This window comes from Melospiza georgiana, chromosome 13 (assembly GCF_028018845.1).
Source record: "Melospiza georgiana isolate bMelGeo1 chromosome 13, bMelGeo1.pri, whole genome shotgun sequence".
Classification (NCBI taxonomy): domain Eukaryota; kingdom Metazoa; phylum Chordata; class Aves; order Passeriformes; family Passerellidae; genus Melospiza; species Melospiza georgiana.
In genome coordinates, this window is record NC_080442.1 from 11,642,802 (window position 1) to 11,669,719 (window position 26,918).

Sequence of the window (26,918 nt, forward strand, 5' to 3'; positions counted from 1 at the left end):
CAGAGTCTAATGACATGCTCTTGTTGAGTGTTGAGTGGTTTCAACTACATGAACAGAAAAAGAGTGAGGTTACCACCTGTTAATTGCTACTAGAAATTACAGTGGGACCTTTATACTCCAGACCTGAATGAAGCTGAAGCACTGATGACTACAGCTAAAACGAGGTTTTTAGAAATGCCTAGGTGTCATAGCATGCAAATCTTACAGATTACTGAGATTATGACTGATTTGTTTGATTATTTTAAATAGCATTATTTGCTTACTGTGTAAAATATTTTATCAGCAAAAGGCACTTGTTATTTCACAAATTAAATAATTTGATTGCAGAAAATATCAAATAACTAAATATGTTGTAAAGATGCTTGAGATGGAGCGTGATGAAATCTGGGGAGTCAAGAAAACTAGAATAAACAATCAGAAAAAGCACAGATGCCATGTAGGGAGTAGTGCTCCTTCAGCATTTGGCAAATCTTTATTAGTCTCATAACGAGAACTTTGGTTTGGCTTTGGTTTTCTTCAAACTCCTAAAAGCAAAATTTATTTAAATAAATAACACTGAAAGCAAGTTAAATAATTTATTTAACTTGCTTTCAGTGTTAAAGAGAAAATGAACAAGCTGGTTTCCCATTATTTAACTAAGGTGCTTGCAATACTGCATGTAAGTATTATGACACAGCAGGTACTTCCTCTGGAACAGGACTGCTGTCTGCGCCGGATGGTTCTGGGGACAGCCGGCGGTAGAATCTGTGACCCTCAGAATCTGTGTTGACATAGACATAACCCACAGCATCTGGATTGAGTCCTGGGCAGACCTCGGGCTTCTTTGGTGTATATTCAGTGCGGTACAAAGTTTCATCCTTAAAAGGAACTCCAGTAGGTACAACCTCTACAGGTTTGAAACTCTGAGGCGGATTGGCCTGATGAGGTACGTAATGGGACCTGAATGTGGTTAAACTAGCAAATCTTCCTGTGGGCTTTTGAATTTCCTCTTCTTTCTTAATAGGCCCTCGTGGAGGAACTCTCCAAGGCTGATAGTCTTCTTTTGTAGTAGTCTTCCCTTGAAAAGGGCCAGTAGTTTTTCTTCCCGGAGCTGGTTTCATGGGGGCTCTAGGAGTAACCTTGTGTTTAATGTAATCTAGACGGTTTGAGGACTTGAGGTCCATCTTGTCTGTGGGTGGAACATACTCTCTTGGTTTGTGGAACTCAGGGGCGGTGACCGAATACGGCTGATAGCGATCCTGGAATTCAGTGGTTCCTTTAAAAGGATCATCAGATCCATGTTTTTGACCTTCAGGCTTGCAGCTTTTTGCTTGTTCCCCAGGTGTCCCTTTAAAATCTCTCTGGTGGGTTGTGAGATCTTCAAAGGGTTGGTCGCTTGGCTTGTACTCTTCCCTCGGTCTGACGAACAAGGGCTCCAACTCATGGGCGATGTAGGCTGTGCGATGGATGGTGTTGCCATCAAAAGGCCCCTCTGGCAGCTTGGTGTCACAGGGTTTGCAGCTTGCAGGGGGATTGGGCTGCTTGGGGATGTAGTCATCTTGAAACGTGGAAGGATTTCCAAACCTCTCTGAAGGTGGCTCGTAGTCACGCTCCACCTTACAGGGTTCTGTTCTTTGACTTTTCCATAACCTGTAGTGATCTGTAAGGCAAAACCAAAATTCCACCACATGGGTGTTATTACTTAAAACCAGTCCTTTAAAATGAAGACAAAGTCTTTTGGTATTAAATCTTGCAAAACAAAGAAAATGGATGTAAGTGAAAATGATAATTTTATCTGCATGTCTGTGATCTGATGAAACTGTCTGTTATAGTGTGATTTATAGTGGTAAAAACAGACCCCTAAAATTGTACCTGATGCCCTATTTTGACTCTTTGCTCAACAGAAACTATACAGAAAATAGCCTTATACATGCTTTAAATACAGTATCTTCCATTTTACATAGAAGATTTAGCACCTTTGCACTGACCATCATAATAGAATAATTTGTGTCAAGACAGATCATTACTGGGATGTTGTATATGTAAGCTATACTGTACACAAGCAGAAGCCTGAACTCCACTTTTGACCTACTCTGTGGAAAAATAAATGACATGAACTAAAACTATCTGAAAAAGACACTGCACCTTTATTTCCATCCAGTTTTGCCGGAGATAGTCCAACCAGGTGCATGTTGGAATTCCCTTGTAGCTGACCAAACCTCAGAGAGGGCTTTTAGCTTAGAAGCAATAGGTCTCCCCTCAACAACAGGAGTGCTGAATGTTTTAGAGCATCATCACCTGCTTCCTAGTATGCTTTACTCCCTGTCCCAAACCAACAGATCCAGTTTCTAACATAGGTTAGAATTCCAATGCTACCTTCATCTGGGTTATTTCCCTTTCTGTAGGGGACACCTATTATTACCTCGATAGGTTGGGACAGTATCCACTTTGGCATCTGAAGTGTGTTTCCTCTCTCGAGGCCTTGCTAATGTCACTGGTCCTACTTTATGAGGATTGTAATCTCTCTGGTAAATGGTTCCCAGGTCAATCTTCCCTGACTTTGGTCTATATTCCTCTTGTTGCCGAAAAGGTCTCGTAACAATTTCATATGGTAAATAATCAGACCTGAATTGGAGAAAAGAAAACTCTGATCAAAAAATATTTTCTTCGTTCTGAAGCCACTTCTGTATTTTTTCCACTATTTGGAAAAATAACAAAATGTTTACTCTGAAAAATCTATCAGACACCACATGTTAGAGAATAGCACAAAGGAGAGAAAACCACAGTACATAAATCTATGGTCTCTGATGCGTTGTAGAGTCTTTACTCAAAGGTAGATGCCCCATTCTGAGCCCCATTCACAGTTTAATAATATTATTTAAGGTGTCTAAAAGGAGACTTACAAAGTTGCTATAATTTTGCAAGAAAATGATCAGAAAGCAGAAGCACAGCAAAGCTCAAATTACTACAAGTGGTAGCATTTACTGATTGCATGAGGAGAATGGAATATAATCAGAAACAGCATTTCACTGTTTTTGTATGGGCACATTACATTAAAAGGATGTATATTTCATGTGTGGGTGTTTAAATAGATCGTACAAGCACATGAGCAGTCTGGCAGAACAGCATTTGGCCTTTCTATTTATGTCTCTTTTTTTTTTGAGAAACAAAAAAAATTATCCAGATACCCTCACAGCTTAAAAGATAAACAATAATAATGGAAAAAGTAAATGTTGATCTACTGTCACATCACTAACAATGAATGGGTGATATTTTTTTCCAATTCTTTGAAAGATGCTCTTTAATTCTGTAAGCTTAAAATCAGAGTCTGTGCACTGATAGGACAGATATACTGAACTCCTTTACAGTTTGCTTTCTTAAAACTAACGATTTTCTTAAAACTAATAATCTGAATTCAAAAAATCAGTAAAAGAATTCCTGTACTTTTTTCTTAAGATTTCATTATCTTGGATTCTACATATATATTACAGAAAATTCCCCAGTTCACCAGGTTTTCCATAAGACCTAAATTTCCTAACAGGCTGAAAACAAGACAAAAATTTTTAATTCTCTTTACAGGTTAAAGGCTGCTGTAAAGAATGCAAATCTTGCTGGATACATGTTTTGCTATTTTTTACAACCTTTTTGTGGTAACTGTATTTCTATACTCAACACTTACATTTTAAAAATGCAAAAAGTGCAAAGGATGCAATGACTGGATTTTGAGAAGATTGCAATACAATACTTAAAAAAAAAAAATGAAAAACTTGACAGACTAATTCTAAAACATGGTTTGAAAATATTTACTTGAACGTTGTGGTGCCGTCCATTCTTGCCTTGTCCTCTTGGAGCTCTGGCTTTGGCTTGCAGCTCTCAGGAGGGCAGACATTGCCATAGCCAGGGTAGTTCTCCACATACTCAGTTTTGTGGCTCGGTTTCGCTCCATCATCATAAATCTTTGTGGGTTTGTGGCAGCAGCGGTGGCGTCTGGGTCAAACACATCAGAGCAGAGAATTTTGAATCGTTTCATTTAAGAGGAAAACCCATGTTCTGTCTGCTGGGAGTGAATAACAAATGGGGAAGATTGAACAATGTCAGTAGTTTTTGTTTAAAATCTTTTCTGAGTGATAAAACCACAAAATGTTGTGCTGGTGGCACAGGTCCCAGAGCACATCATGCTAATACAGTAATGAAAGCACTATCAGCTGGGACTTAGTCCTTGGTGCAGAATCCAAAGCATGGACAGGGTTGATCTCAGTTCTCTAATGGTGCTAGCAGCAAGATGCACTTTCCTCTTGTCTCTAATGTTTAATGATATTCCTCCTTTTATTTGGACAAGTAACTAACTATGCTTCATTTCCTGTCTCATATAGTCTCATTTTTACTGCTATTACTTCATCACTTATCTTTGTATTTCTGTACATCTCACCTATTTTCACCACCACTGATTACATTTTTTGATTAAAATTTTATGGTGTGAAATCTCATGCACCCTTCTAGTGCTCTGCAGGCCATTTATAAATTTTCAACTCTTTTTTTCCTCCACAGAATGACTAAATTCTCTATCCAAAACACATGTTTATTTGAAAGTAATGACATCTCTTTTTCTTAATTGGTTTTATTTCATTTGCTCCTTGATGCTTCTATCAGTGACACCATTGTGCAAAAAGGGAGGCATAATGGGAGGTATATAAGGAAAATTCCTTATTTATGCCTTGTTGTTTTCAATTAATGATCCATAAAATTGAAATTTAAATGTTATTGTTTTGAAAATCTTGTTGTAGTAGTTCTAATTTGCACAATGCACATCTCTGGCTGACCTCAAGGAAATATATAATGACAGGTTTTCCTCTTACTTATGGCTGACAACTTGCAATGCAAAGGGAAAAAACAATAAATTTTTTTTCAAATGAACAAGTATTGTAAAATTGTGTGATGAAAAGTTAATTATCTAAACCCCAAGAAGGGGAAAATTGTACAGCTCTTAGTAAATACAAATAAATTCAAGTTTCAGGAAGCTAGATATCCAAAGAACATTTCAAAGGTCTGCAGAGAAATTTAGCTAGCACTGAACACCAGAAAGGAAAATAATAAATTAAAGCAAGGTAAAATAGAATGCAGAAATCGACATGAAGGACTCCTGCTGGGAAAATGACAAAATGAAAATGAAAAAAACATTGAAAGAAGTTCTTGGAGATCCTAAAGCTGGTATTAGTTTGTGCTGCCTGATTTTGCCAGCTCAGTAGTTAAAAAATGAGAAATAAAGTAGCCCTGTCTAAGAACTCGGATCCTTTCAAAGCCTCAGGTGTTTACTCCTTTTCAATCAAGTAAATTAACAATTGAGAGACCTTTTCAAAACATAGCAGGAAAGAAAAAGGGAAGAGGAGGGAAAGAAAAGGAAAGGTAGGAAAACAAGGAGGTAAGTGTGTGCTGTTTCTCATTACAGTGTTTGCCTGTCATTACATTTGTCATGAAATTCACTTTCACCTCAGTAATGTTTTTTTCAGCAAGTACAAACAGCACATACTGTGTCACATAGCATCTAAAGGTAAAAGCTAAGCAGAAACAAAAGACGTTGGATGGATGGTTTGAAAGCTGTTTGAAATACAGGTTATCAATTTATAATGTTCTTCATGGATTTTTTTGGCATACAATTCAAAGGAGTTGGAAACAAACATTATCCATCTGCAAAACCTTCACTTTGATCATCTTCAGTTTGCCATAAGCTGGTCTGGAAGACCAAGCACCAAACAAATCACCTTCTGTGTTCTGGGGTCACCATTTTTAAGGAGTTAATTCTGAATATTTTTAAGCAATGTTGTGAGTATATCCCATGTATTGCAGCATGGACATGCTATAAACTGAAATAGATACTAGAAAAATAATTACTGCAGAGTGAGCCTGTAGTTCTTCGTAAATACAAATCAGAGGTGAAAGCCATCTACTCTTTTCAAGGAAAGATGTTTGTAATTTTATTAGAATTCATTGTTGATCCAAAAAATGTCCTTTAAAGCACTCATTTCTAGTGTATAAAATAATTCTGAACACACTCTAACTGCACTAAATTACTTGGAATCAGATTATATTGTTGAGGAAGTTCCCACATCCTACTCTGTGTTGTGAAAATGCTTTCAGTCAGCCTGAAGATGTAAAATTAGCTTGTGAATTTGACTTGGAGAAGAGATTGGGGGTTTTTTTGGTTAACTGAGAAATCTGCTTTAGGATGTTGTCAAATTTAGAATATTGTCAAATTACTAAACCAAAACTTTTCATCTAGATAATACTTTTATAAAACTAATTATATAAGGTATCACAGTGCTGGGAATTATCAGATAATACAGATTACAGCTCTGATCCATGAAATATGTTGCCTAGAGCTTGGCCTGCACTCCTTGAGACATTGTTTATTTTTAACTTCTTCCTTGTATTTATCCTAATTTCCACCCCAGATTCTGTTTGAACAGAATCTCAGCTAAATAAAAGCAACAGTACATCAGCTCTCTTGTGCCAAATGCTCTTGTTCTGGTTATTTTAATAGAATGCTGATGATTTTAACTTATTTAAGGCCTGGCATTCACACTTTTTTTTTACACAATGCTAGCAAGATCCTTGAAATTCTACCGCAAAACATTTTCCTCCCAGAGAATTACACTAATAATGAGAAAAACTTAATATTTAACATAATAGAAAACTTACTGCCCCTCTACAAACACAGCTCAAAGCTTTTATTTTTAATTTCTTTTTAATTTTGCCAGTGTACATAATATGGTCTGGAAGACAGAAATGATGGATGGACACTGTTTTTGAGTCATCTACTTTCCTGTTCTTGACAGGAGATCTGGTAGTTTTTACTGGGTTTGTATTTCTGTGTGGTCAGTATGATGGCTTAAGTAACCCATATTTTAGAAAAAATCTTTCCTTTTAACTTACATTTATGCAGGAATACAGATTTTTATGATAATGATAACAAAAGGGCAAGAAATGGGGGAAGGTTGACAGACTGAGAAGGAGATAAAGCAGTACTATCTTTTTGTGTCTCAAAACAACTTTTATGCTTTTGTAGCCTGTGATTATCTTTTGTAACAGACTAATACTATTCTTGAGTGCAGAAAGTTCATCTACCACAGTGGTTTTTTTCTTCTTTGGAAGCCAGATTTAACATCCTGAATTTGAGAAAGCAGAATGAAGTTCTGTCCTGCTGGCTTTGCTCCCCTATAAGTTTTTCCAGTGTTTTTTAAATTCTGTTGATAGGGGAGATTGTTTCCTTCTATTTTATTATTTAGAATTAAGCAGTAATTATACCCCCATAAAATTTCCTGCAGATAGCTAAATGATAATGTCTACAAAACATTAGATATTTATAGTTGCTTTGAAGTCCCTGCTAAGCTGTGTATGCATTGCAGTGTCCAGGTAACACTGCCAAGTGACCAAGCAGCCTTCCCCTGAAAACAGAAACTGTACACTGAAGCAAACACAATGTGCTGCCTAAACCAATAATGGCTTAAGCTTTTACTGACTGTAAAAACTTCAGTGAGGTTTATTTTAAACCACAAGCTTTATGCATATTTAATTTAATTATTCATGTTATTGAACTCAGTTTTTGGATTGAGAATTTTTGGTTGAGTTGAAGCTCATTTTGTGCTGTCTCATTGTGTTATCTCACCATCTTTGTACTTGAGCCCAGGCCAGGTTTGTTATCTCATCATGAAAACATTGTGTTCCAACTCTTCATTAATCTAGGGCTTAAGAAACAAATTTATGGGACAAAATTCACCACAGGCTTAGCCAAAAAGAACATGAGGAGCTTTACTCAGTGCCTGCCTCACACCTCGTCTACAGATGACAAAAAAAGTGGCTGATGAATAGACAGACAGACTTCCCCCACAGAAACACACGGAGGGAGCCTGCTCTGCAGACCTTGATATGCAACTTGTGGGTCATGGTGACCTTTGCAACCATAGGGTTTGCTCTGTACTTCCATTGAGCACACCTCTGTGATCTTATGATGAGTGTTCTGGTATGTAGTTGTTAGGTTTTTTTAGTACGTAGTGAATTTTTGAATCCTAGGATGATTATTTTTGTGATTTTTTTTTTAAGTAGAGAAGAAATTGAAAATATTAACAGTTGTGACTCCGACCTGTAAATTTATATCTGAATTTTGAAAGGTCCAAGTCCCTTATTATTTTGGGACACCTGATTTGTGTGCTTTTTTTTCACCTATGGCATTGGTAATATTGCTTATAGACCTGTAATAGTAATTTTCCCCTAAGAATTGCCTACTGTACCCTCTTGGTGCTTACTCCCTGGGTCAAAGAGGCTACAGGATAATGTACATGATGAACTGTTTGTCTCTCTATGGGATCATGGAACATAAAGCCAAGTGGTGAGTGCTACTGGATGTGATGGCAGAAGGGCAGATAGATTAAATCTCTTTCAAGGGCTGCTGTGCTTGCACAGGTTTCTGACAAGATTGGCGGAATTCTTCTGAAGGTTCTTTGGTGCAGTCCTTCAATGGGAGTAGGCTCTGGTTTCTGGAAAAGCCTGATTCTGGTTTAGTCTGGGTGGCTTTTAAGACTGTCTCTATTCTGTTCTATTTTAGTACATTTAAGACCTTCTTTTACCCTTACCTGATTTAAATGTGAATACACTACTTCACTTTTACTGAGAACATGCTCATTCTTGGGTTCTGCTCCTCAGTGGCCCGGGGTGCTGCTCATGGTATCAATGAGGTTGGAAAAGGTCTCTGAGATTATCAAATCCAACCTGTGACCAAACACCACCATGACAACCAGACCATGGCACCGAGAGCCACATCCAGCCTCTGCTAAAGCACCCCAAGGGACACGGGCAGCCCATTCCAATGCCCAACCACCCTTTCTGTGAAGACATTCTTCCTAATGTCCAACCTAAAGCTCTTCTGGAGCAGCTTGAGGCTGTGTCCTCTGGTTCTGTCACTGGTTGTGTGGGAGAAGCGGCTGAGCCCTGCCTGGCTGTGATCTTCTGCAGAGGGTGAAGGAGCCTCCTTTTCTTCAGCTGAACACTCCTGGCTCTGTCAGGCACTCCTTACCACACTTCTCCACACTGCTCCAGACCCTTCCCCAGCTCTGACTGACCTTTTTACCTTCTCTGGACATGCCCCAGCACCTCAGTGACCGCTCTGAACTGAGCAGCCCAGAGCTGGACACAGCACTCGAGCTGTGGCCTCAGCAGTGCTGAGTACCGGGGTGGGCACAGCCCCGGCCCTGCTGGGCACCCTGCTCCTGCCACAGCCCGGTGCCACCGGCACTCCTGGCACACGTTGGCTCCCCTTCAGCTGCTGCTCCAGCACCCGGCTCCTTTTCTGCTGGCACTGCCCAGCCCCTGTGCCCCAGCCTGTACACTGTGTGGGGCTGTTGTGACCCCTTGGCCTCGTTGAACCTTTTACCACCGGCATCATTCCATGGGTGCAGCCTGTCCAGCTCCCTCTGCAGAGCCTTCCTACCCCGCCGCACACCGGTGCTGCTGGCCCCAGCTCGGAGTGGGTGCCGAGGGAGGGCGGCGCTGGCTGGCTCGGTGCCCGCCTCACTCACCCGCAGGAGCAGATCTCGCAGATGCAGCGCGGCGGCCCCATGCCCGGCCCGCTCGGCCGCTCGGCCGGTAACCAGGGACGCCGCCGCGCGCGGCACCGGCGGCGCCCGGCCCGGCCCGGCTTCCGTCCGGCGTCACGGGGCGGGCCCGGCAGCGGCCGAGCGGGGCGGGCGCGGCTTTCCGGGAGCGGCGGCGGAACGCAGGTGCGTGTGCCCGGTGCGTGTGCCCCGAGCCGGCAGGGCCCGGGCAGCGGGGCTGACCCCGGAGCGGCCTGCGCCCCGCGGGCGAGCCGGGGAGCAGCGCTGTGACCCGCCTGGGGCGGCCCCGGGGCAGCGCGGCCGTGCCCGCTCGGAGCGGCGGGAGGGGAAGGCGAACCGGGGGGACCGTGAGGTTTGTGCCGCTGCTGGCGGCTCGGTGTCCGCTGCCAGCTGGAGCCTGAGGCGCGTTCAAAGCGCAGACACGGCCCGTGGGTTCTGCCGGGTGTCCCCGCCCCACGTGTCTCGGAGCTTCCCTCAGGAGCGGCTCTGATCGCAGCTGGCGTCATTAAAAACCAAAACCTTTCCTCAGGCTGACCCCTCAGTAAAAAATTTTGCTCCGTTCGCAGAATTAGCCAGAATGGTGCTCACAAGCGTGGGGAAGATGGTTGGCCTCCAGAAGAAGGCGTCCGGCATCAGGAATATCTGTATATTGGCGCACGTGGATCACGGTACGGCAGGGCTGGTGTCTGCTCCTCTTGTGGGTGTCTGAAGGGTGGTGAGATACCTTGCTCGCTGTTCTAAAGAAGGAGGATTCCGTGCATTTAGCTTCAAACTGGCTTGAACATGATTCAGGAAGGCGAATCTGCTTTAGGCACCTTTTTCTTGGCCCGATTCAGCTTGTCTTGCGTAAAAGAGCATCACACTATAGTAATTTGAAATTGAATGAGTAGTTGAAATTGAATGAGTAGTTGAAATTGAATGAGTAGTTGAAATTGAATGTGTAGTTGAAATTGAATGAATAGTTGAAATCGAATGTTTGCTATGATGGTGAATGTTGGTGTGAATTTCATATATGTTTGAGAGGCAGAATAATGTTTCTCTGTGTTTTCTTGATAGAGTAAGTTTGTTATGTAGGTGGAAATAGTAAGCGCTTTTTTTAAGAACGCAAACATTTTGTATAATTGCATGTTGTAATGAGGTCCTGATGTACTGTTTGTTATTTCAACTGCTCTTCTGGTCATGACAGGTAAATTCGCATCCACTCTTCAAAAATAAATTTGTGTGCGTGCAACAGGAGTAATTTGATTTGTTTTTTGAAAGCTGATTTGTACTTTTCATGGTGCTTTATAGTCTTTATTAATGTTGATATGTTAGAATACTGTATGTTGCATCTTTTGCCATGGTTTGAATTCATTTAGTCTAAGTAATTTATTTTTCTTTTCAGGCAAAACCACTCTAGCTGATTGCCTTATATCTAGCAATGGAATAATCTCCAGCCGCTTGGCAGGAAAGGTAGAGTTACACTGTCACTTTTAATAAAATTCTGGGTCTGTACATGCTGGGATTGTAAATTCTGAATCATTAAGGAAATTCCATCTATAGTCTTGGTAAACCTCATTGTGAAGATGTTTCTACACGCTTATTATTTTTTTCTTTTGTTTCTATACTCAGCTGAGGTACCTTGACAGTAGGGAAGATGAGCAGGTCCGAGGAATAACAATGAAATCTAGTGCAATTTCACTGCACTTTGTGAAAGGTAAGTTGTTGCTGGCTTGTATAAATTTTAATATACATTTCTGTTAATTTCCCCTGTCTCTTTGTTGTTGCTGTTGTGATTTTTGTGTGCAATTTTGACTTTTGTGTTTCTCAGTGTTAGACTCTAATTCTGCAGACTTAGGCAAGTAAGTCAGCCAGGATAATTGAGTTCCATCTCAGGGTCAGGAAAAACATTTTCAATCATCTCTGAGTGGAGGCCATGAGAGTAGTTGCCTCATCTTTTATTTTAGATATAAGTATGTTTATTTTCATCTTAAGTCTTGAATCACTTAAAGGCAAGACCTTTCAAAAAAACTCAAGTTTTAGTACAGTATTCTTTGCTGAGATACCTGTTACACCTGTGCTGTAAGGGTTTTTATAGTGTAGTTAGCGTCAGGACATGAAAAAAATCATACCTGAAGCAGTATAACTGGGTGTCTGGAAGAAATATCTTTGAACACTGTTCTGAAATATTAATTTGTTTGATCCTAGGTGATCAGGAATATCTGATTAATTTAATAGACTCCCCAGGGCACGTGGATTTTTCTTCAGAAGTATCTACTGCTGTCCGACTCTGTGATGGTTGCATCATAGTGGTGGATGCTGTTGAAGGAGTCTGTCCACAGGTGAAATAAAGTGTATTAAGTAGAGAAAGAGGGGTGTAAGCCGAGTCTGAAGTGGGTTATATAGAAATAAAAGATGAGCTGTCTAAGAAGCTTTACAAAATTTTTAATAAATGACAATACAATTGAGCTGTTAAAGTGAGTAGTAAAAATCATAGTTGTGCTGAAAAAGTGAACAGTGCTGGTGAATGGGTGTAGAGAAGCAGGGTTGAAACAGTGGGTATGCCATTCTTCAGGTGTAATGGAATATTTTGATAGAGAAATAACTGAGTATATTTATGTGGGCTTTCAGGGTTTGAAAAAGAATACACAAAATAATGAGGTTGCTTTTTTTCATGGCTTACTTTTCTAAGTAGTTTGGTTTTTGTTATTTTGGGTGTTTTTGCCATGAAATCCCACCATTCTGCAGAATTCTTCAATAAATAATACTGTGGGAGTAAAATTTCTGTTTTGAGCGTCAACTTGTCCTTTACTATGTTTATTAAATTTTAGAATTATATTTGATTTTTGGTGCTGTCAGGCTTTCTGTAACGGGTTTTTAAAACTCTTTCCTTCTCAGACCCAGGCAGTCCTGCGGCAGGCATGGCTGGAAAACATCCGTCCCGTCCTGGTGATTAACAAAATCGACCGCTTGATTGTGGAGCTGAAGCTCACCCCTCAGGAAGCATATTTGCACCTTAAGAATATCTTAGAACAGGTATTTGTGCTGAGGTGGCATTTCACACAGCAGATTTTGTGGCACTGTATAGCATCCAGTCTGATTTTTAACATTGAGGTGCATCTTATTTCTGATTTGTTTTGAGGTTAATTCACAATGCCTGTGATGGAGAAAAAGGTAGTAAATGCCTCTTGACAGGTCACGAGGAAAAGTCTTCATTTTTAGAAGTAATATGCTGAATGTTTTCTTTTTGTCTTAAATTGCTTAAACTTACTGGAGGTAGACTGTTCCTGATATTGGTAGATTTATGTAGGAATAATGTTGTTTCATCTTTGGAATTGTAGTTTAAGCTGCCCTCAAAACTTCTTTCCCACCCAGGCTCGCTTGGGAGTGTTTGTCTGCCTGGTTTCCCTTTGCCCTCTGTTGTTTGCTTTGTTGGCAGAAGCAAGTTCCTGTTTCACCATTCCTTGTTCTGAGACAGAGTGTGTTACATGTGATACTTTGATTCTGTCCTGGTGTGGCTGACTTGGAAACTTCAGGGTGTTTATGTCAAAACATAAACTCCTGTGGTCTTCAAGTGTGTAGAATTAGGTGTGTTTTAATTGCCAAATGAATCACAGGCATGCTAGCTTGTTAACACAGCTTCTCGTTTTATGTTTTGAAGGGTGGGAAAATTACATTTTAATTGCAAGGGTTGTGAAAGAGTGAATGAATCTGAGGGTTTTTTCACATATCTTTCTCTAGATCAATGCAGTCACTGGAACACTTTTTACCTCCAAAGTGTTAGAAGAAAGAGCTGAAAAAGAAACAGAAAGTGAAACCCTTTCAGATGCATCACCAGGAGATCAAATTTATGACTGGAGTACTGGATTGGAAGACACTGATGATTCACATCTCTATTTTTCACCAGAACATGGAAATGTGGTGTTTGCCAGTGCAATTGATGGCTGGGGTTTTGGGTAAGTTTGAGATTTAATTACTGACCTTTTTTTAACATTGATTACTGCTGTTAAAGTATTTCAGGTGCATCATGTTTCTAAACATGTTTGTTAGGTTCTTCTGTGATCTGCAGCTTTGTATAAATTATCTGAGTGACAGGGATCCCTGATTTACTTACACAGGAGCATCTGAGCCCACAGTGGGCTCCAGCCTAGCCTGGATATATTTATGATAAACGTTATTTTCTAACTTGCTGCTGTTGGATAGACTAGCAGACAAGGGCAGGAGCTGGTTCAGGGTTCTCTATATTTGGTGGCAAGGGCAGCAGGGTTTGAGCAGTGCCCGTGTTCTGGTCGCTGGCCACGAGGTGGAGGCGTTGTCTTCGTCCTGAAATTGTAATTACAGGGATAGCTCGGGTGTGACACAGGGAATGTCTTGAGTAGTGCAGAGCCCTTATAGAAAATCATCTCCGGGATTTTTAAATCCAAGTTAGACTGTAAATAAGGTGCTATGCATAGTTTGCTGTCCAACACAAACAGCTGTGGTCCCTTCAGAAGGAAGGGAAAATAAAATGGGCTATTTTAGGTTAATTGTCTTTCAAGACTTTTGTTTCTTCTGATGAGCTGTCAGGCCCTGGCTCTGATAAATCATATAATGGAGAGGGTGAAAAAACATTTTTCTTAATTACTTTGAAGAGGTTCTTCTGGACTGCCAGCTGCAGTACTGTGTGTTGATCAGTGGAGCTTTTTCTTAATCATGGAAAGTCTTGGCTGGTGTTCCTTGGTTGTGGCTTCTTTTCCTGAAGGTATTAGCAGAGAAAAATTAACTTATTAGGCAGTGCCAGCCTCATCCAATGTGGTGAGTACATATGCTTTTCTCTTAATTCTGAAGTGTTGAAAAATTAACATACGTGCAGGAGCTGCTGGCACAAGAATCTTGAAAGTTCTCCCTGAATTGGGAGCTTAGGTAGTTTCTGAAAAAGAAATCTCTTTGGGCTTAGTTCAGAACTCACAGCTTATGTGTAGCTGATATGTACAGGTCCTTTTCTTAGCTGTGTAAAAACTTAAGAATTCTGAATTTCAAAGAAAAGATTATCAAATAGCACTGTTCTGTAAACAGGATTGTATTTTTTTTCTGCATGCACAGGGAGCAAATATGTGGAAATACGTTTTATTACTGCTCATAGAACATTTTCAGCAAGGAAACCATAGCATGTTCAGGACTCCCTGTCTGGGCTAAGCAGGCTGCTTTTGTTAACTCATGGGGACTGCTGAACAACACAGCTGGCTTTACAACATAGTTATAGCATTACAGTTCTGTGAAGTTTTCTTGGGTTTACTCATTATTAAAGTAATGATTCAAACAACAAGAATTTTCATAAGTGGTTAATTAAAAATAATTACCACCATCTGATGGCTGAAGTGTGACTCAAAACAATGCTTGGTTTTTAACATATTCTATTTCTGGTCCCAGACCATAGTTAAGTGTGTCATGGGAAGTCTTTCAAAGTGTATGCTCAAGAGTATTCACTAAGGTATTTATAAGGTTTGTGTTATGCTTTTGAGTTTTTGATGAGGGGATAGTACACAACTGTTTATTTCAAGTGAAGCCTTGCAGCTGACTTGAAACAAAGCAAAGCCATTCAAATACTGTTGATGTTTTTGATCTGTTATGACTAAATATTTTTACAGGTGTAAATGTTAAACAATGTGAACTGAAGACAATTGGAAAAGTGGGAGTAAAACAAGGATCTGAGATTTTTGTGTGATTTTCACATAAGCTGTTGCTGTAGAAAACATTACACTTCCATCAAAATGTTTTCTTTGCTTTCAGAATTGAACATTTTGCCAAACTGTATAGCCAAAAAATTGGAATCAAGCCTGCAGTACTTCTGAAGACTTTATGGGGAGATTATTATCTAAATACTAAAGCAAAGAAGATAATGAAAGGTGATCAGGTATGGAGGGTGTCAAGAACACAACCTGATTTTTATTTTGGAGTTTACTTTTTTCCCCCAATTTTGTTCCTCATAGTGTATTCTGAAACTTGACCTCAGTGCCTGTTGGCTCAGTGTTACTGGAGATACAAAGTCACCAGGACAGAATGCAACAGCTCTTGGAGCATAGAACATTCCAAAATCGACCACTCAAATGCTGCATGGAGAAAATCTCATCTACCAGTGCTCACTAAATAAGGGACACTGCAGCTTCAAGGTTTCAGCATCGAGTGAAACACACAAGAGGAAAGGAAGATTACCTGTAGAAACAAGAGTTGTGACTGGGTCTCTGTCCTCTGTGAAAAGCTCTTCCACAGCTGATGGTTTAGTATATTCACATTTAGCTCAGGATTTAGGATTGAAAAAAACTTTTTTGCTGTTGGGAATTTCCATTGATCGCTGTACTGAAGCCCAGGTCTGAAAGCTGCACTTCTCTAGCATTAAACATTTCCACCATTAAAAGTTAAGGGAGGAGAGAGTAGTTTCCTTATTTTCATGTAATCATGATTTTTTTCCTGTTTGCATAGGTGATGATTAATAGTTATAAAAGGGGTGATAAGCAGGCCCAAGGTTGTCACGTGCCATATTTATCAGGTTCTTTTTCTGAAATTGAATCCCTTGTTCTCCACTTTTAAATTTCATGTTTATTTTATGCCTTATGCCATTCTTATAAGACAGACTTCTTGATTTTGAATAAAAGTTGTACATATTTCCAATGAAAAGTGCAATCATAAGCCTACTGAAAAAGTGAGGAATTGCTGGTAATGCAATTTTTTTTTACCTTCTTTTTCTTTTTTTTATCTTCTACCAGTCAAAAGGAAAGAAACCTTTGTTTGTGCAGCTGGTGCTGGACAACATTTGGAGTCTCTATGAGGCTGTTATGAAAAGGTGAGAACGTCTATAAAGTTTTCATGGCATCTCTTTCCATATGCTTTGGTGATTTTTTTAAATACTCAGAAATAATAGATGCTGGTTATATATTGCTTCTCTGGATTTTAAATCTATTTATTATTTTCCTTACAGAGATAAAGAAAAAATAGAAAAGATAGTTACCTCTTTGGGGCTGAGAATTGGTGCCCGGGAATCACGGCATGCAGACCCGAAAGTTCATCTAAATGCCATTTGTAGCCAGTGGCTACCAATATCTGATGCAATCCTCTGTATCCTTAAAAAACCACAATTTTTTTCTATTGGCAGTTCTCAGACTTCTGAGTGTGCTCACGTATTTCTCTGTGTAATTTGGTATAATTTGGTTTTGTTTTTTTAATGTCTGTGCCTAAGCTACCTGGACCTGTCTTCTTGCTCATAACATTACAAATGACACATCTACCATTATTTTTACATTTCTGCCAACATTGTGCTTTTGCATATCTTATTTTTAGGAGACAAAGTTGTGAAACGAGGTAATTCAACAATAGACCTCCTTTATGTAGTTTTATATTCAAGTTTTAATGGTTTTCCTGAAGTAGAAACTAATCTCATGTTTATAGTAGTGATATAGGTCTTTTCCATCCGTGAAGTTCTGTAGATATTTGGTGTTATGTTTTAGGTATAAAATTTCTTAATTCAAGATCAGTCTTTGCTGCTTGTCAGCTGTGCCCATTGTTTATAATATGAAATATCATATATTACAGTAGATGTGCACAAATTATTAATGCATAAAAACTAACTACTTCTGTAAATCTTGCCCCAGTTGTGCTGTTTTCAGCTTCCCAGCTGCACTTAGGGTGGGCCACCCCTCCTTAACTCTGCCCCTGACAAATGGCAAGAAACTGTTGCTGACCTGAGAGGGACCTGAATGCACTGAGACAACAGAGCTGGATTTTGGATCTGCTGCTGCTGGTACTTGGTGCATGGGGCTCAATAAAAGAAGTATTGAAAGCATTTGTTGGTTGCATTCAGTAAGAAAATGCAAATATGTGTCCTTAATAATGTTTTAGCCATGGTGTGTAATAAGATTCCCAGTCCTCTGGACATCACAGCAGAGAGAGTGGAGAAGCTGATGTGTGTTGGAGCAAGAACATTTGATTCTTTGCCACCAGAAACTCAGGAACTTAAAAGTGGTAAGTAGGTGTTCTCCCATTAACATGAATGTTGTTTCTGTCCTGGTGGTTTTGTTTGTCTTTGGCTTGTAAGGTGTGTAGTAATCTATATGTAAATGTATAAATATTCTACTTCCAGTAATGTTGTTGATGTCTGTCATTGACATGCTGTGGTTTTATGGCCATGCATTTTCCTTCCATCCCATATATTCCTGGATATTTCAGCTTAAGCTGCAGATGATGTAAAGTTCAGGACTCTTACACTGGGAGTTCTACAGGAATTATTAACCTTCTGCAAGGTTAATACTTGTTTTTAGTTCCGAACTGTAGAAGTCATTATGTAATTGAGAATTGAATATTTTGCTAACTTGTGTATTAAAATCATTAATTTTTAGCCAGCAGTGGTTTGAATTTGGATTTAATTTTTGCAAGTGTATTGATTAACTTTTAGTAATTAATTATTAATCATAGCACAGTGTTTTGAGGAGAGCTTCAAGAAATCTAAGAGGGTGAAATATCAAATGTCAATTAAAAATGAGATGTCAATGTCAAATTGACAGGCTGTTAGGAATTGTTTCCCAGGGGTAACAAAACTGGCTTTTCATCCTTTATTGAACATTTAAAAACATGGTATTCTCCAGACAGTGTTCAACACTGTGTTAGTGTAAGTTAATTGGAAGAAATTTGCCCCTGTAAACTTTACATCTTATTGCTCTTGGTTATGAACAGGTAGTGGACTTCCACATTTAGTAAGTATTTTGTTAATTTTTAGTAGTATTGTACTTTTGTTTGCCTTAGCTCTGTGGTCTTTTCATATTTCAGATAAAAGGGAGAAGTGTAGGAGAAGATGATTCAGTTTCTGTGTTAGAAGTTTTGAATGGTATTGCCTGGTTTGAATTTCACATGTTTCAAGTTGGATGGAAAAAATTGTTAATGGGAATTCCTACTTATTAAATGAGTTTTGTGTGAATCTTTCACCTTTTGAGGAATATCTGTTCTTGCAGTGAAGTTGTGTTAGGATTTTGTGAGCATCTGGACGTTTGCAGGACTTCCTCCTTTAGTCTGAAAGGAAGGAGAATACTTTGAGGTACTGAGTAAATAGTGTTCAGTCTTAATCCTGTGCTGCTCTTTGGTTTCCATTGTGATCTAAATCAGCCTGTAAACTCAAGTTGTGTAATTGGGGTGTATGTATTTTTTTATCAAGAGTTCCATTTTTGAAGTTTTGTTCATTTTATTGTGAAACACACTTTAAGATACAGGCAGTGTTACCAAATTATTAGTCCAGAGAAATTTTCTACTTTTTTCTTGTTGGTTTGTCCTTAGCATATGATCTGTTAAAAGTGGAAATAAACAGCAATGCCTACAAAATGAATGTAAAGTCATAGCTTTGTCCATACTTTTAGGGAAAAAAATGTGAAAATAACTTGTGTTTATGTTTTGTTTCAGCTTTTATGAAATGCAGTAGCGAAGGAACAGCCCCAGTTATTGTCTTTGTTTCCAAAATGTTTCCTGTTGATGCAAAGGCATTGCCACAGAATAAACCAAGGTAGGAAAATGTAGCATTTTATTTAGTTATTTCTGGGGGGGGGGGAAATTCTGTTGAAGGCATTAATAAGTTGGTTTAGACCTGAGAAAATAATTAATGAATTCTTGAAATGCAGTCAAATCTTTTCTGCTAGTAAGGATTTTGTGAATGAGTTCAGGAGGTGATTTGTTTAATCACAGTAGTTTTAGAAGCTACAGCAGATGTGCTGGAGAATAGTACTGTTGTCCAAAGGTATCATCCTAATGCTTGCAATGTAAGCAGTTTCAGGTTGTCTGGTGGAAATGATGGAATTGTAAAACTGTTTTGGTTTTTCAGCAAGGTTGTGTTGGCATGATCAGAGCAGCTTGTGTTTGTACCAAGGAATACTTCCCATCAAACTGGGGATAACAGCTCAGTGATTATCCAGTTCATTGCAACAGCAAAATAAAATAGCATTTATTAAAGTAGTCCAAATCTTGCCTGACTTTTTACAGTGATCCGGAGGGCATTAATGCCCTTCCAAATATTTTTTTTTCTGGGAGGTTTGGAAGATTTTTTTATTACAGCCTTTTGTTTTTTAATAGCCATCCTATTATCTTTGAGATCTTTGATCTTCTAGATCTCATTTTCCTGGCACACTTAAGTGTACTACTTTAAAATGTTGATGACTTTACAAGAATGAGGTTTACTTTTCTGATGACTTTACAAGAATGAGGTTCATCTTAACCTTTCATCCCTCCAAGCCTCTGAAGTATTTTCAGTAGGCAGTTTCTATGTTACTGTGTTTTGGGGGGGATTGTTACTGTCCAGCAAAGTAATATAGAAAATTATAATTTTCCTGCTAAATTAGACTGTGTTTGATCTTTGCGTGAGAAGCAGTTCTGCTGCTGTAGTAATATTTGAAAGCTTTACCTTAGCTTTTTCTTGCACTTGCTAGATTTATTTCAGGTTTTTCTCACCGAGGTTATCTACTGTGAGTGTTCCTGCAGAAGTCTTCCTTGCAGTGTTTGCACTCAGGGAGAAGCTCCGTGTGCATGGGCTGAGCAGACACTAGATGGTGCAGTTTTGCTTCCAGTGCTCTCCTGAAATGTCTCTGGCACAGGAGCCCTCTCAGGTGTGGCACAGCAGCGCCATTCCTGCTTTGTCTCCTTTCCTGGGCATGGGCTCCAGTTATCAGAGGCAACTGCACTGAGGCCATCACTTTTTGGCTGTTCTGTCACTGATAATGACCTGGTTTTTTATTTGTTGAGAGAATCAAGAGCCTTTGAGGTGATGAGTATGTGATATAGTGGCAAAGGTGGCTTTTACATACACCAGACAGAAATTTTCAGTGTTGTAGTTACTCTCCTTTTTCCCTCTTTGTTCAGTGCACCGAAAATTTTAATGTATTGCTCTGTAGTTTGTGTGAAAAGTATCTCTTGCTGGTATTAAATAATTCAATTACTAATTAGCTAATATTAAAATGAAATCACATGTGTGTTTTTCTTGGAGAGAATCAGTCATTATTAGTACTGTGTGATTTTTCCTGATTAGGTAATGTCTAAGATGTGTTTTGGAGTGACAGTTTGCTTCCAATAATTGAAAAACAGCAATAGAGCTAAATGTGTATTTCTCAATACTTGATTTGTTAAGATTCTACAGGTAAGCAGTTCTTGAAGAAATTGGAAAAGGAGGTTAGTTCTAATGAAGGAAAGCACTCTGAAGAATTCAAATATTTTAAAAACACAACACTGTGTACCTGTGATTCTTGAGCATATTTTTAATTGCATTGGTTGTGTGCTATTTACAGTTACTCAGGGAAGATTGTGCTTAACAGAATTGAGTGATGGTTGAGTGCAGTGTGTGAGATCCAGTATTTAAACTGGATTCCATTTAAACTGGTATTCCATGAGGGTGCTCCATAAGAATATCTGAACATGGGGAGAAACAGAGAATATCTACACTATGTCTATTATCAATTGTTTCACATTTTCCTATTGAAGAACATTAATCCATGCTGTGTGTTTCACCTGCATGTTAATTTTGAGGAGCTATAACTGTGCTCTTGTGTATCTTGATGCTTGACTGCTGGACTGACCTAAGGTTATTTGCATCCCTTGGGAGCAGGGAGGAATTGATTTTAAGCATGTTAAAGCATGTAAAAATCTAAAAGTTTCCTTCAGATTTTTTTTTGCAAGATTTGTTTTCTACTTCCAGAGGGAAAAAATGTAGATCTATGCTGGTGTCACTTTTCTCCTTTTGTGAGGCAGTATTGGGTAAGGTTACCTTTTTGTGACTTTGTTGGAAGATTCAAACTGACTTTGTCCTTTTTGATACTTTGCCTTATTTCTGCCATCTGCTTGTAATACTTATTAAGCTTAAGTTGGGAAAAGCAAAAAGCTCTTCTAAGTCCAGGGTGTACAGTAAATGATAACAAAGGATGGATTTTTAATTAAAGCAACCTCCTTTGAGACTGCTGTTGGCAACTAATATCTCCTTGAAGGTCACTTTAAAATTAATAGATTCTGTACTAAAGCTGGTATGATTTTGCTTTTACTGTTTAAATAGCAGAATACATGGTAAAATTGTTAGTTGTCAAGTTAAAGCAGGTTGTCAGCTTATATTTATCTTTCCTTGGAAAGATTTGTAAATTGACTTTTTGTATGGTACTGCTATGTCATTCATTTTTACCAGGTTTTGTCAAGGAATGAGAATTGCAAGTGTTTTGTCTTCCAGTTTCTTCTGTCTGATCTTCTGAAATTATTTGCTAATTCCCACCAAGTCAGGCAAAAATGTGAATTGTTGGTTGGGCAGAGGAGATGAACAGCTTAGTGCCCCTGCTCCACTTTGCTTCATGTAATGGTTATTTGATGATGCCTGTGGTTATTTATTCTAAAGCATTGCTGTGTACAGTGTGAGGTGTTCATTCAGCATATGCTGTTTCTCTCTCTATTTTCTACTGGTGTGTGACTTTGAACCCCAGTCTAATACAGAATGCTCGAGTGTAGGTGTAGGAATAAAAGCCAAGCTTGACATTTAGGTACAGGGAATATAAATGTACCAGTTTGCTTTTCTTGAGATTCAGAGTTCTGTCTTCATATAACCCAGTGTAAAAGAAATATTTAGTAGCTAATTGAATTGCTTCCAACTAATTGCTAGGGGTATTTAATGTAAAATGTTTAGAAGATATAAACTGAATATCATGTGTTTGTTATGATGAAATCATCTACTTACTTAGTAAAGCTTTATGTGTAAATCTTGCAGTGAGCCACGTGAGCAATAGCAAGCAAACCTTTTATGTTACCTCAAGTCCATTTTATAATCCTGAATAATGTAAATAAATAAAGTGTACTGAAGAAATTCGATTTCTTTCCAGTGGTAATAAAGAAAAGTCTATTGAACAGATAAGCTAGTGCACTAAAATTATATTTCATTACTGCCTGGGAGGTATAAAACCTATAATACCTCTATTATTTTCCTCCAGATAATATGAAAGGTGGTTCTTTCTCCTCAGTCAGCTTGAAATCAGGACTGTTTTTTTTCTTAGGGGTCACCCTGAAAGACACTTCTCCATACAATTCTCCATGAAATTACAGTCATAGTTGTTTCTTTGTTTTGTGGTACAGCTTGTTAGCATCTCTTAAACAGATTGTAGTGTGCTTCATTTGTATTCTTCCTAATGTTTTATAAAAAGTGCATTGGGAAAAAAATCCTGTGATTTTTGCCAGATCTTCAGCTGAAATGACATTGATCAAATGAGAGCCTGTATAAAGCTCCAAGCTCTGTAAGAAATTACTATCTTCTTGCAAGTAAATTAATTTCTGTGTTTAAGGCAATATGCCTTGCAGCAGCTTCAGTGTGATCAGAACCCATCATCTTCTGTTTTCATTAGCAGTTTGTTCTAAATTGGAGTTTGTGCACTAGAAATGAATAGGACACGTATCATCTGAATGGGCTGTCAAATTTACAGGTTAGCATCTGAATTTGGCATCCAGTTGCATAACTAATAAATACTTTTCAAAAATTAAAACTCCTGTTATGGTTATCATGAAATAGATTTCAGTAATAGTATACATTTGAATCTGGCTAAGACCTTGGCAACTGATCCAAGAAAGAAATACAGAGTAATGGTTGAAATTTGAATCTCTGGACATACTATAGTTTGTGTAACGGTGAGCTGAAGTGCGTAAAGCTTGTAACATTGTGGGAGAGTTTTGCTTCAAGTTTCTTTTTTCTTTTTTGCACATTCAGCATGTGAGATAAATCAGAGGTCGCTCTATCAGTCTGGAGTGTTTTTCCAGGCAGTGTGACAGCTTGGGATTGATACCTTATTTCATTACTTGTCTCAGAATGAATGATACCTGCTATATAATGTAATACAAACAGTTGAGTATTCCCTGTTGAAAGAGTTCTGTAAGTCTGTTGTATGAAATTTAGTGTAAGTTGTGATTTGGATAATTTTCAATTGCTCCTTTTGTGTTAACACATTTATTTCTACTGTGAACTATGTACCAGTCTCATTGCAATAGAACTGATAGTAACTGATCTGAGTAGATGTACATTAGATTGTGAATGGAAATTGTTCCATAGACATTAAGTAGTTTAATCCAGAAATTAATGAGCTTTTAAAGGATATGGGAGACCACTGGACATAGACTGTGCTGAAATGTAGCAAACTGCACTTGACCAAGCTGTCCTTAGGGATGCTGCTGACAGTATCCTTTGAGTGCCAGGTGAGCAGAGCAGCAGCCAATGATTTCACTAGAGCTTAATTCTGAAGAGCAGAGTCATGAATAGGATTCTCTATTAATTACATGGATTTAAAGATATTATCAGAAGTTACTCCATCCACACCTTTTGAAGTCACACATCTGTCTATGAGCTCATGCAGTTTAAACTAGAAAAAGCTGTATGGAGAGAAAGCATTCTCAGAGCTTGGAAGCCATTGTTCGTGGCATGAGAGATGTATCACAGACATTTGTTGGCAGTTCTGTTAGTCTTTCAGAAAGCAGTTGATGTTTTGACTGTGGTGTTTCCTTCGTAAAATGGTCTGGAGGTTAAAAACATAAACATAACACTTCAATAATCAAGGACGAATTTATCTTTGGCAGTTTTCTTCTGATTATTCACTCTTTTTAAGTGAATTTTTCAAGTCTGTCTTTAATAATGTGAAAGAGTCGAAAAGCTGTCATGTTCAGAGGATTGATTGCATAAGGAAGTTTAGTTGTCATTCAGTTTGGACTAAATGTGTTATCCTGGGGGAATGTGGGAATCAGAGAAGTCAGCAGGAGCTTGCTTACATTACCTGAAATCTAATGCCTTAAATCAGCAATCTATTCAATGTCAATGGCATGTATATGATACCCTTTCCCATATTATGATTTCCATAGCATTTGTTTACCACATGTTTGGTAATGGTGTGGTCACCCTTCTGTGCCAGCTCCATTTCATTACTTGTGCCAGACTCCTGTGTGTGGGTGCTGTAGTGTTTCTCTGGAGTCAGGGGATCTCTCTCTTTCTTCTACAGAATTTTTATTTGCTGGTTTTTGTGTGACTGCATGTTGCCATTTTTCTTTCTGCCAGTAGTATGTTGTTCCTTTCTAATGGAACAAGAAGGGAAGGGTGGAAGAAGAACCACCAAGCTTTCTTTTGGTGTGGGCAGCTTTTGTTCAAAATTTACTTCTGATTTTACTTCTGATTGGTTTTGCCAGCTGGAGAAGTTGAATAATTCAGGGTATAATGTGAAACTGGTTTTGTCGCAGATCCAGTGCTTTATGTGCATTAATCTTGTTCTGTGTTCTGCTTGATTGTGTTACAATTCTGTATGAGGATTTATTTGACAACATTATCTTTTTGTCTTTTCCAATGATACTACTGGGAGTGACTAATTTTATAGAAATTGATGGTGACAGAAACCAGGATGGAAGTCTAGGTTGTACCTGCAGTAAAAGTCCCACCTACACTCAATCTGCTTTTTTATCAAAATGAGAATATTATTGTGTGTTTATATATATTGCAACTTAGACCAGTGCATTCAGAATCTTAAGATACCTTTGATATTTGTGGTTAGGGCTATTTAACCTAAATATACTGATATTGAAAAATACCATATAAAGTGGAAAAAAGCAAGGAAACTTTTTTCTTTTACTCTCAGGAATATTTGCAAAAATAAAAGGTATTTTTGGACAATCAGATGTGTTGGAATGCATACATAGTCCCTGTATGTATACTATGCCATTATATGTAGACTGTTCATGTCACCCTTGGCAGTCTGATCTGTACTTTCCCTATCAATCTATCTCCTCAAGAAATTTTTCTGACATTCCAAACCCTTAAATAACTTTGAACAGCTGCCTTCAGGAAAAAAAAAATCATAAAAAAGTTTTCTTCTCTACCATCTGCTTTGCATTTTGTATTGTTAAGCCTTGCTCTGTTCAGCAGTAAAATAAACAAGCCAAGCAGAAATACCACAGTATTTGAAATTTTAGAGATACATATTCTTAATTCTGTCATGACTGTTTAAGAGACAGGTTTTTTCCTTAAAAAAAAAAGAAAAACTAAGTTGCTAAGAAGTTTGAAGTGGTGATTTTCTTGCATTCTCCTTTTCCATAACATTCAATATGTCTGTCCCAGATTCTGAGTTCTAAAAGTCTGTGCTTCAAATTCTGACATTTTATCCTGGGGGCCTCTCTTAGGTAATTTTTAGAGAGATTTTAAACTTCTATATAGTTTCCTTACTCTTTCAAATTTAACATTTGGGTTCAAGATAAGCATGATAACTGTTTCAAATGATTTCTTCAAGTTCTATGAAGAATTTTGATTAATGAAGTGTCTCATTTTTTAAATTGAGTCTCTTGCAGAAGGTGTTACATGCAGAAAACCATCCTGATTACGATATAAATAAAAACCTTACTGGGAGTGAGTTGGTCTCAGCCATGTAATCTGTTCAAGACTTCCTGCCCCTAATTAATCCAGTTAAGAGCAGAGTAACTCTTTCTACTGACTGCTCATAAAACCTTTGACCTGTGCTTAATAGGGTTTTTCCCTATTTCAAAGTGTGCAATAGTTGATGTAGCAAAGTGGCTCCATTTTTTTGTGCCTTTTTTTTAGTTGAGATCATATTTATATGGTTTTTCTGTAAACAAAAATTACTGCTGTAGTATTCCCTGTGGTTTTCTTCCCCTTATCATTCATTACTGCAGTTGCTGCTCAGGAAGTCTTGACCTGTGTTTGTAAGTGTGGAGGCTGAAGAGAGGAAGTAACTTGTCCAAGGCTACTCAATAAGCTAAAACTACTAATAGGGCCCTTCTTGTTTTAATGCTGTGTGCTTGATGCAGTTGACTGAAAAATTCCTAAACCATCTTAACACCAAGAACTGTTGGTTTTGTCTCCATCATGTGAGCAAATGCAGGACAAATCATGTAGGTGAGGTTTTGCTGTGGGATTATGTTCACCTTCTTCAGCTGAAGTCATGGTCCAAGACTTGGGGTTAGTTTCTCCAGTTGTGTTGTAGAAATGCATCTTTTATGATAGAAAGGCTTCTGTTCCTCCTCTGGAGTTAGACTTTCAGTAAGAATACTAATATAATATAAAAGATACATTGGTTTTTATTTTGGAAATTTTTTAATGCTGGAAAGCAGTATATATGTTCATTGCTCCCAGTGAGGGGAAAAAAAAAAGACAAAACCAACATTGACAACATTCTGGTTCCATTAGAAAAATTATATCTACATTAGTTCATTATATTTCTCTGCTTTTAAGTTAGAGCACTAAAGATTGTTTTTTTAATGTAGGCACATAACAGCACATTACTTGAGAAGTTGTTGATGCTGAAATTAGTAAACAGTGTAGATTATTCATAGAAGTATCTGTAATTA

At 38.4% G+C, this 26,918-nt stretch overlaps 2 protein-coding genes across 2 annotated transcripts in view; one reads left to right on the plus strand and one right to left on the minus strand.

The window, feature by feature from the left end:
- Positions 1-627: 627 nt before the first annotated feature.
- SAXO2 (stabilizer of axonemal microtubules 2) lies at positions 628-10,090 on the minus strand. The gene is made up of 4 exons (XM_058033637.1): positions 9,549-10,090; positions 3,787-3,966; positions 2,402-2,604; positions 628-1,639 (listed from the first exon to the last, which is right to left on the minus strand). The coding sequence occupies exons 1-4, from the start codon at positions 10,088-10,090 to the stop codon at positions 666-668; spliced, it is 1,899 nt and encodes a 632-aa protein (XP_057889620.1). The 3' UTR covers positions 628-665.
- EFL1 (elongation factor like GTPase 1) overlaps positions 9,700-26,918 on the plus strand; it is a 62,987-nt gene continuing 45,768 nt past the window's right edge. The window contains exons 1-12 of the mRNA XM_058033666.1: positions 9,700-9,749; positions 10,151-10,252; positions 10,969-11,036; positions 11,196-11,280; positions 11,772-11,905; positions 12,462-12,599; positions 13,305-13,519; positions 15,333-15,456; positions 16,307-16,383; positions 16,519-16,655; positions 17,436-17,558; positions 18,984-19,083. Coding sequence (XP_057889649.1) covers positions 10,162-10,252; positions 10,969-11,036; positions 11,196-11,280; positions 11,772-11,905; positions 12,462-12,599; positions 13,305-13,519; positions 15,333-15,456; positions 16,307-16,383; positions 16,519-16,655; positions 17,436-17,558; positions 18,984-19,083 — 1,292 coding nt within the window. The 5' untranslated portion in view covers positions 9,700-9,749; positions 10,151-10,161. The remainder of the gene's footprint in view (positions 9,750-10,150; positions 10,253-10,968; positions 11,037-11,195; positions 11,281-11,771; positions 11,906-12,461; positions 12,600-13,304; positions 13,520-15,332; positions 15,457-16,306; positions 16,384-16,518; positions 16,656-17,435; positions 17,559-18,983; positions 19,084-26,918) is intronic.

What these genes read in the sequence shown, in the direction of transcription:
- SAXO2 (XM_058033637.1), bottom strand. Translation starts at nt 10,090, where the DNA reads ATGACGCCAGCTGCGATCAGAGCCGCTCCTGAGGGAAGCTCCGAGACA. An exon ending in GACGGCACCACAACGTTCAA is followed by an intron (nt 2,605 to 3,786) that starts GTAAATATTTTC and finishes TCTCCAATTCAG; the next exon opens with GTCTGATTATTTACCATATG. An exon ending in TACTGTCCCAACCTATCGAG is followed by an intron (nt 1,640 to 2,401) that starts GTAATAATAGGT and finishes TTTGCCTTACAG; the next exon opens with ATCACTACAGGTTATGGAAA.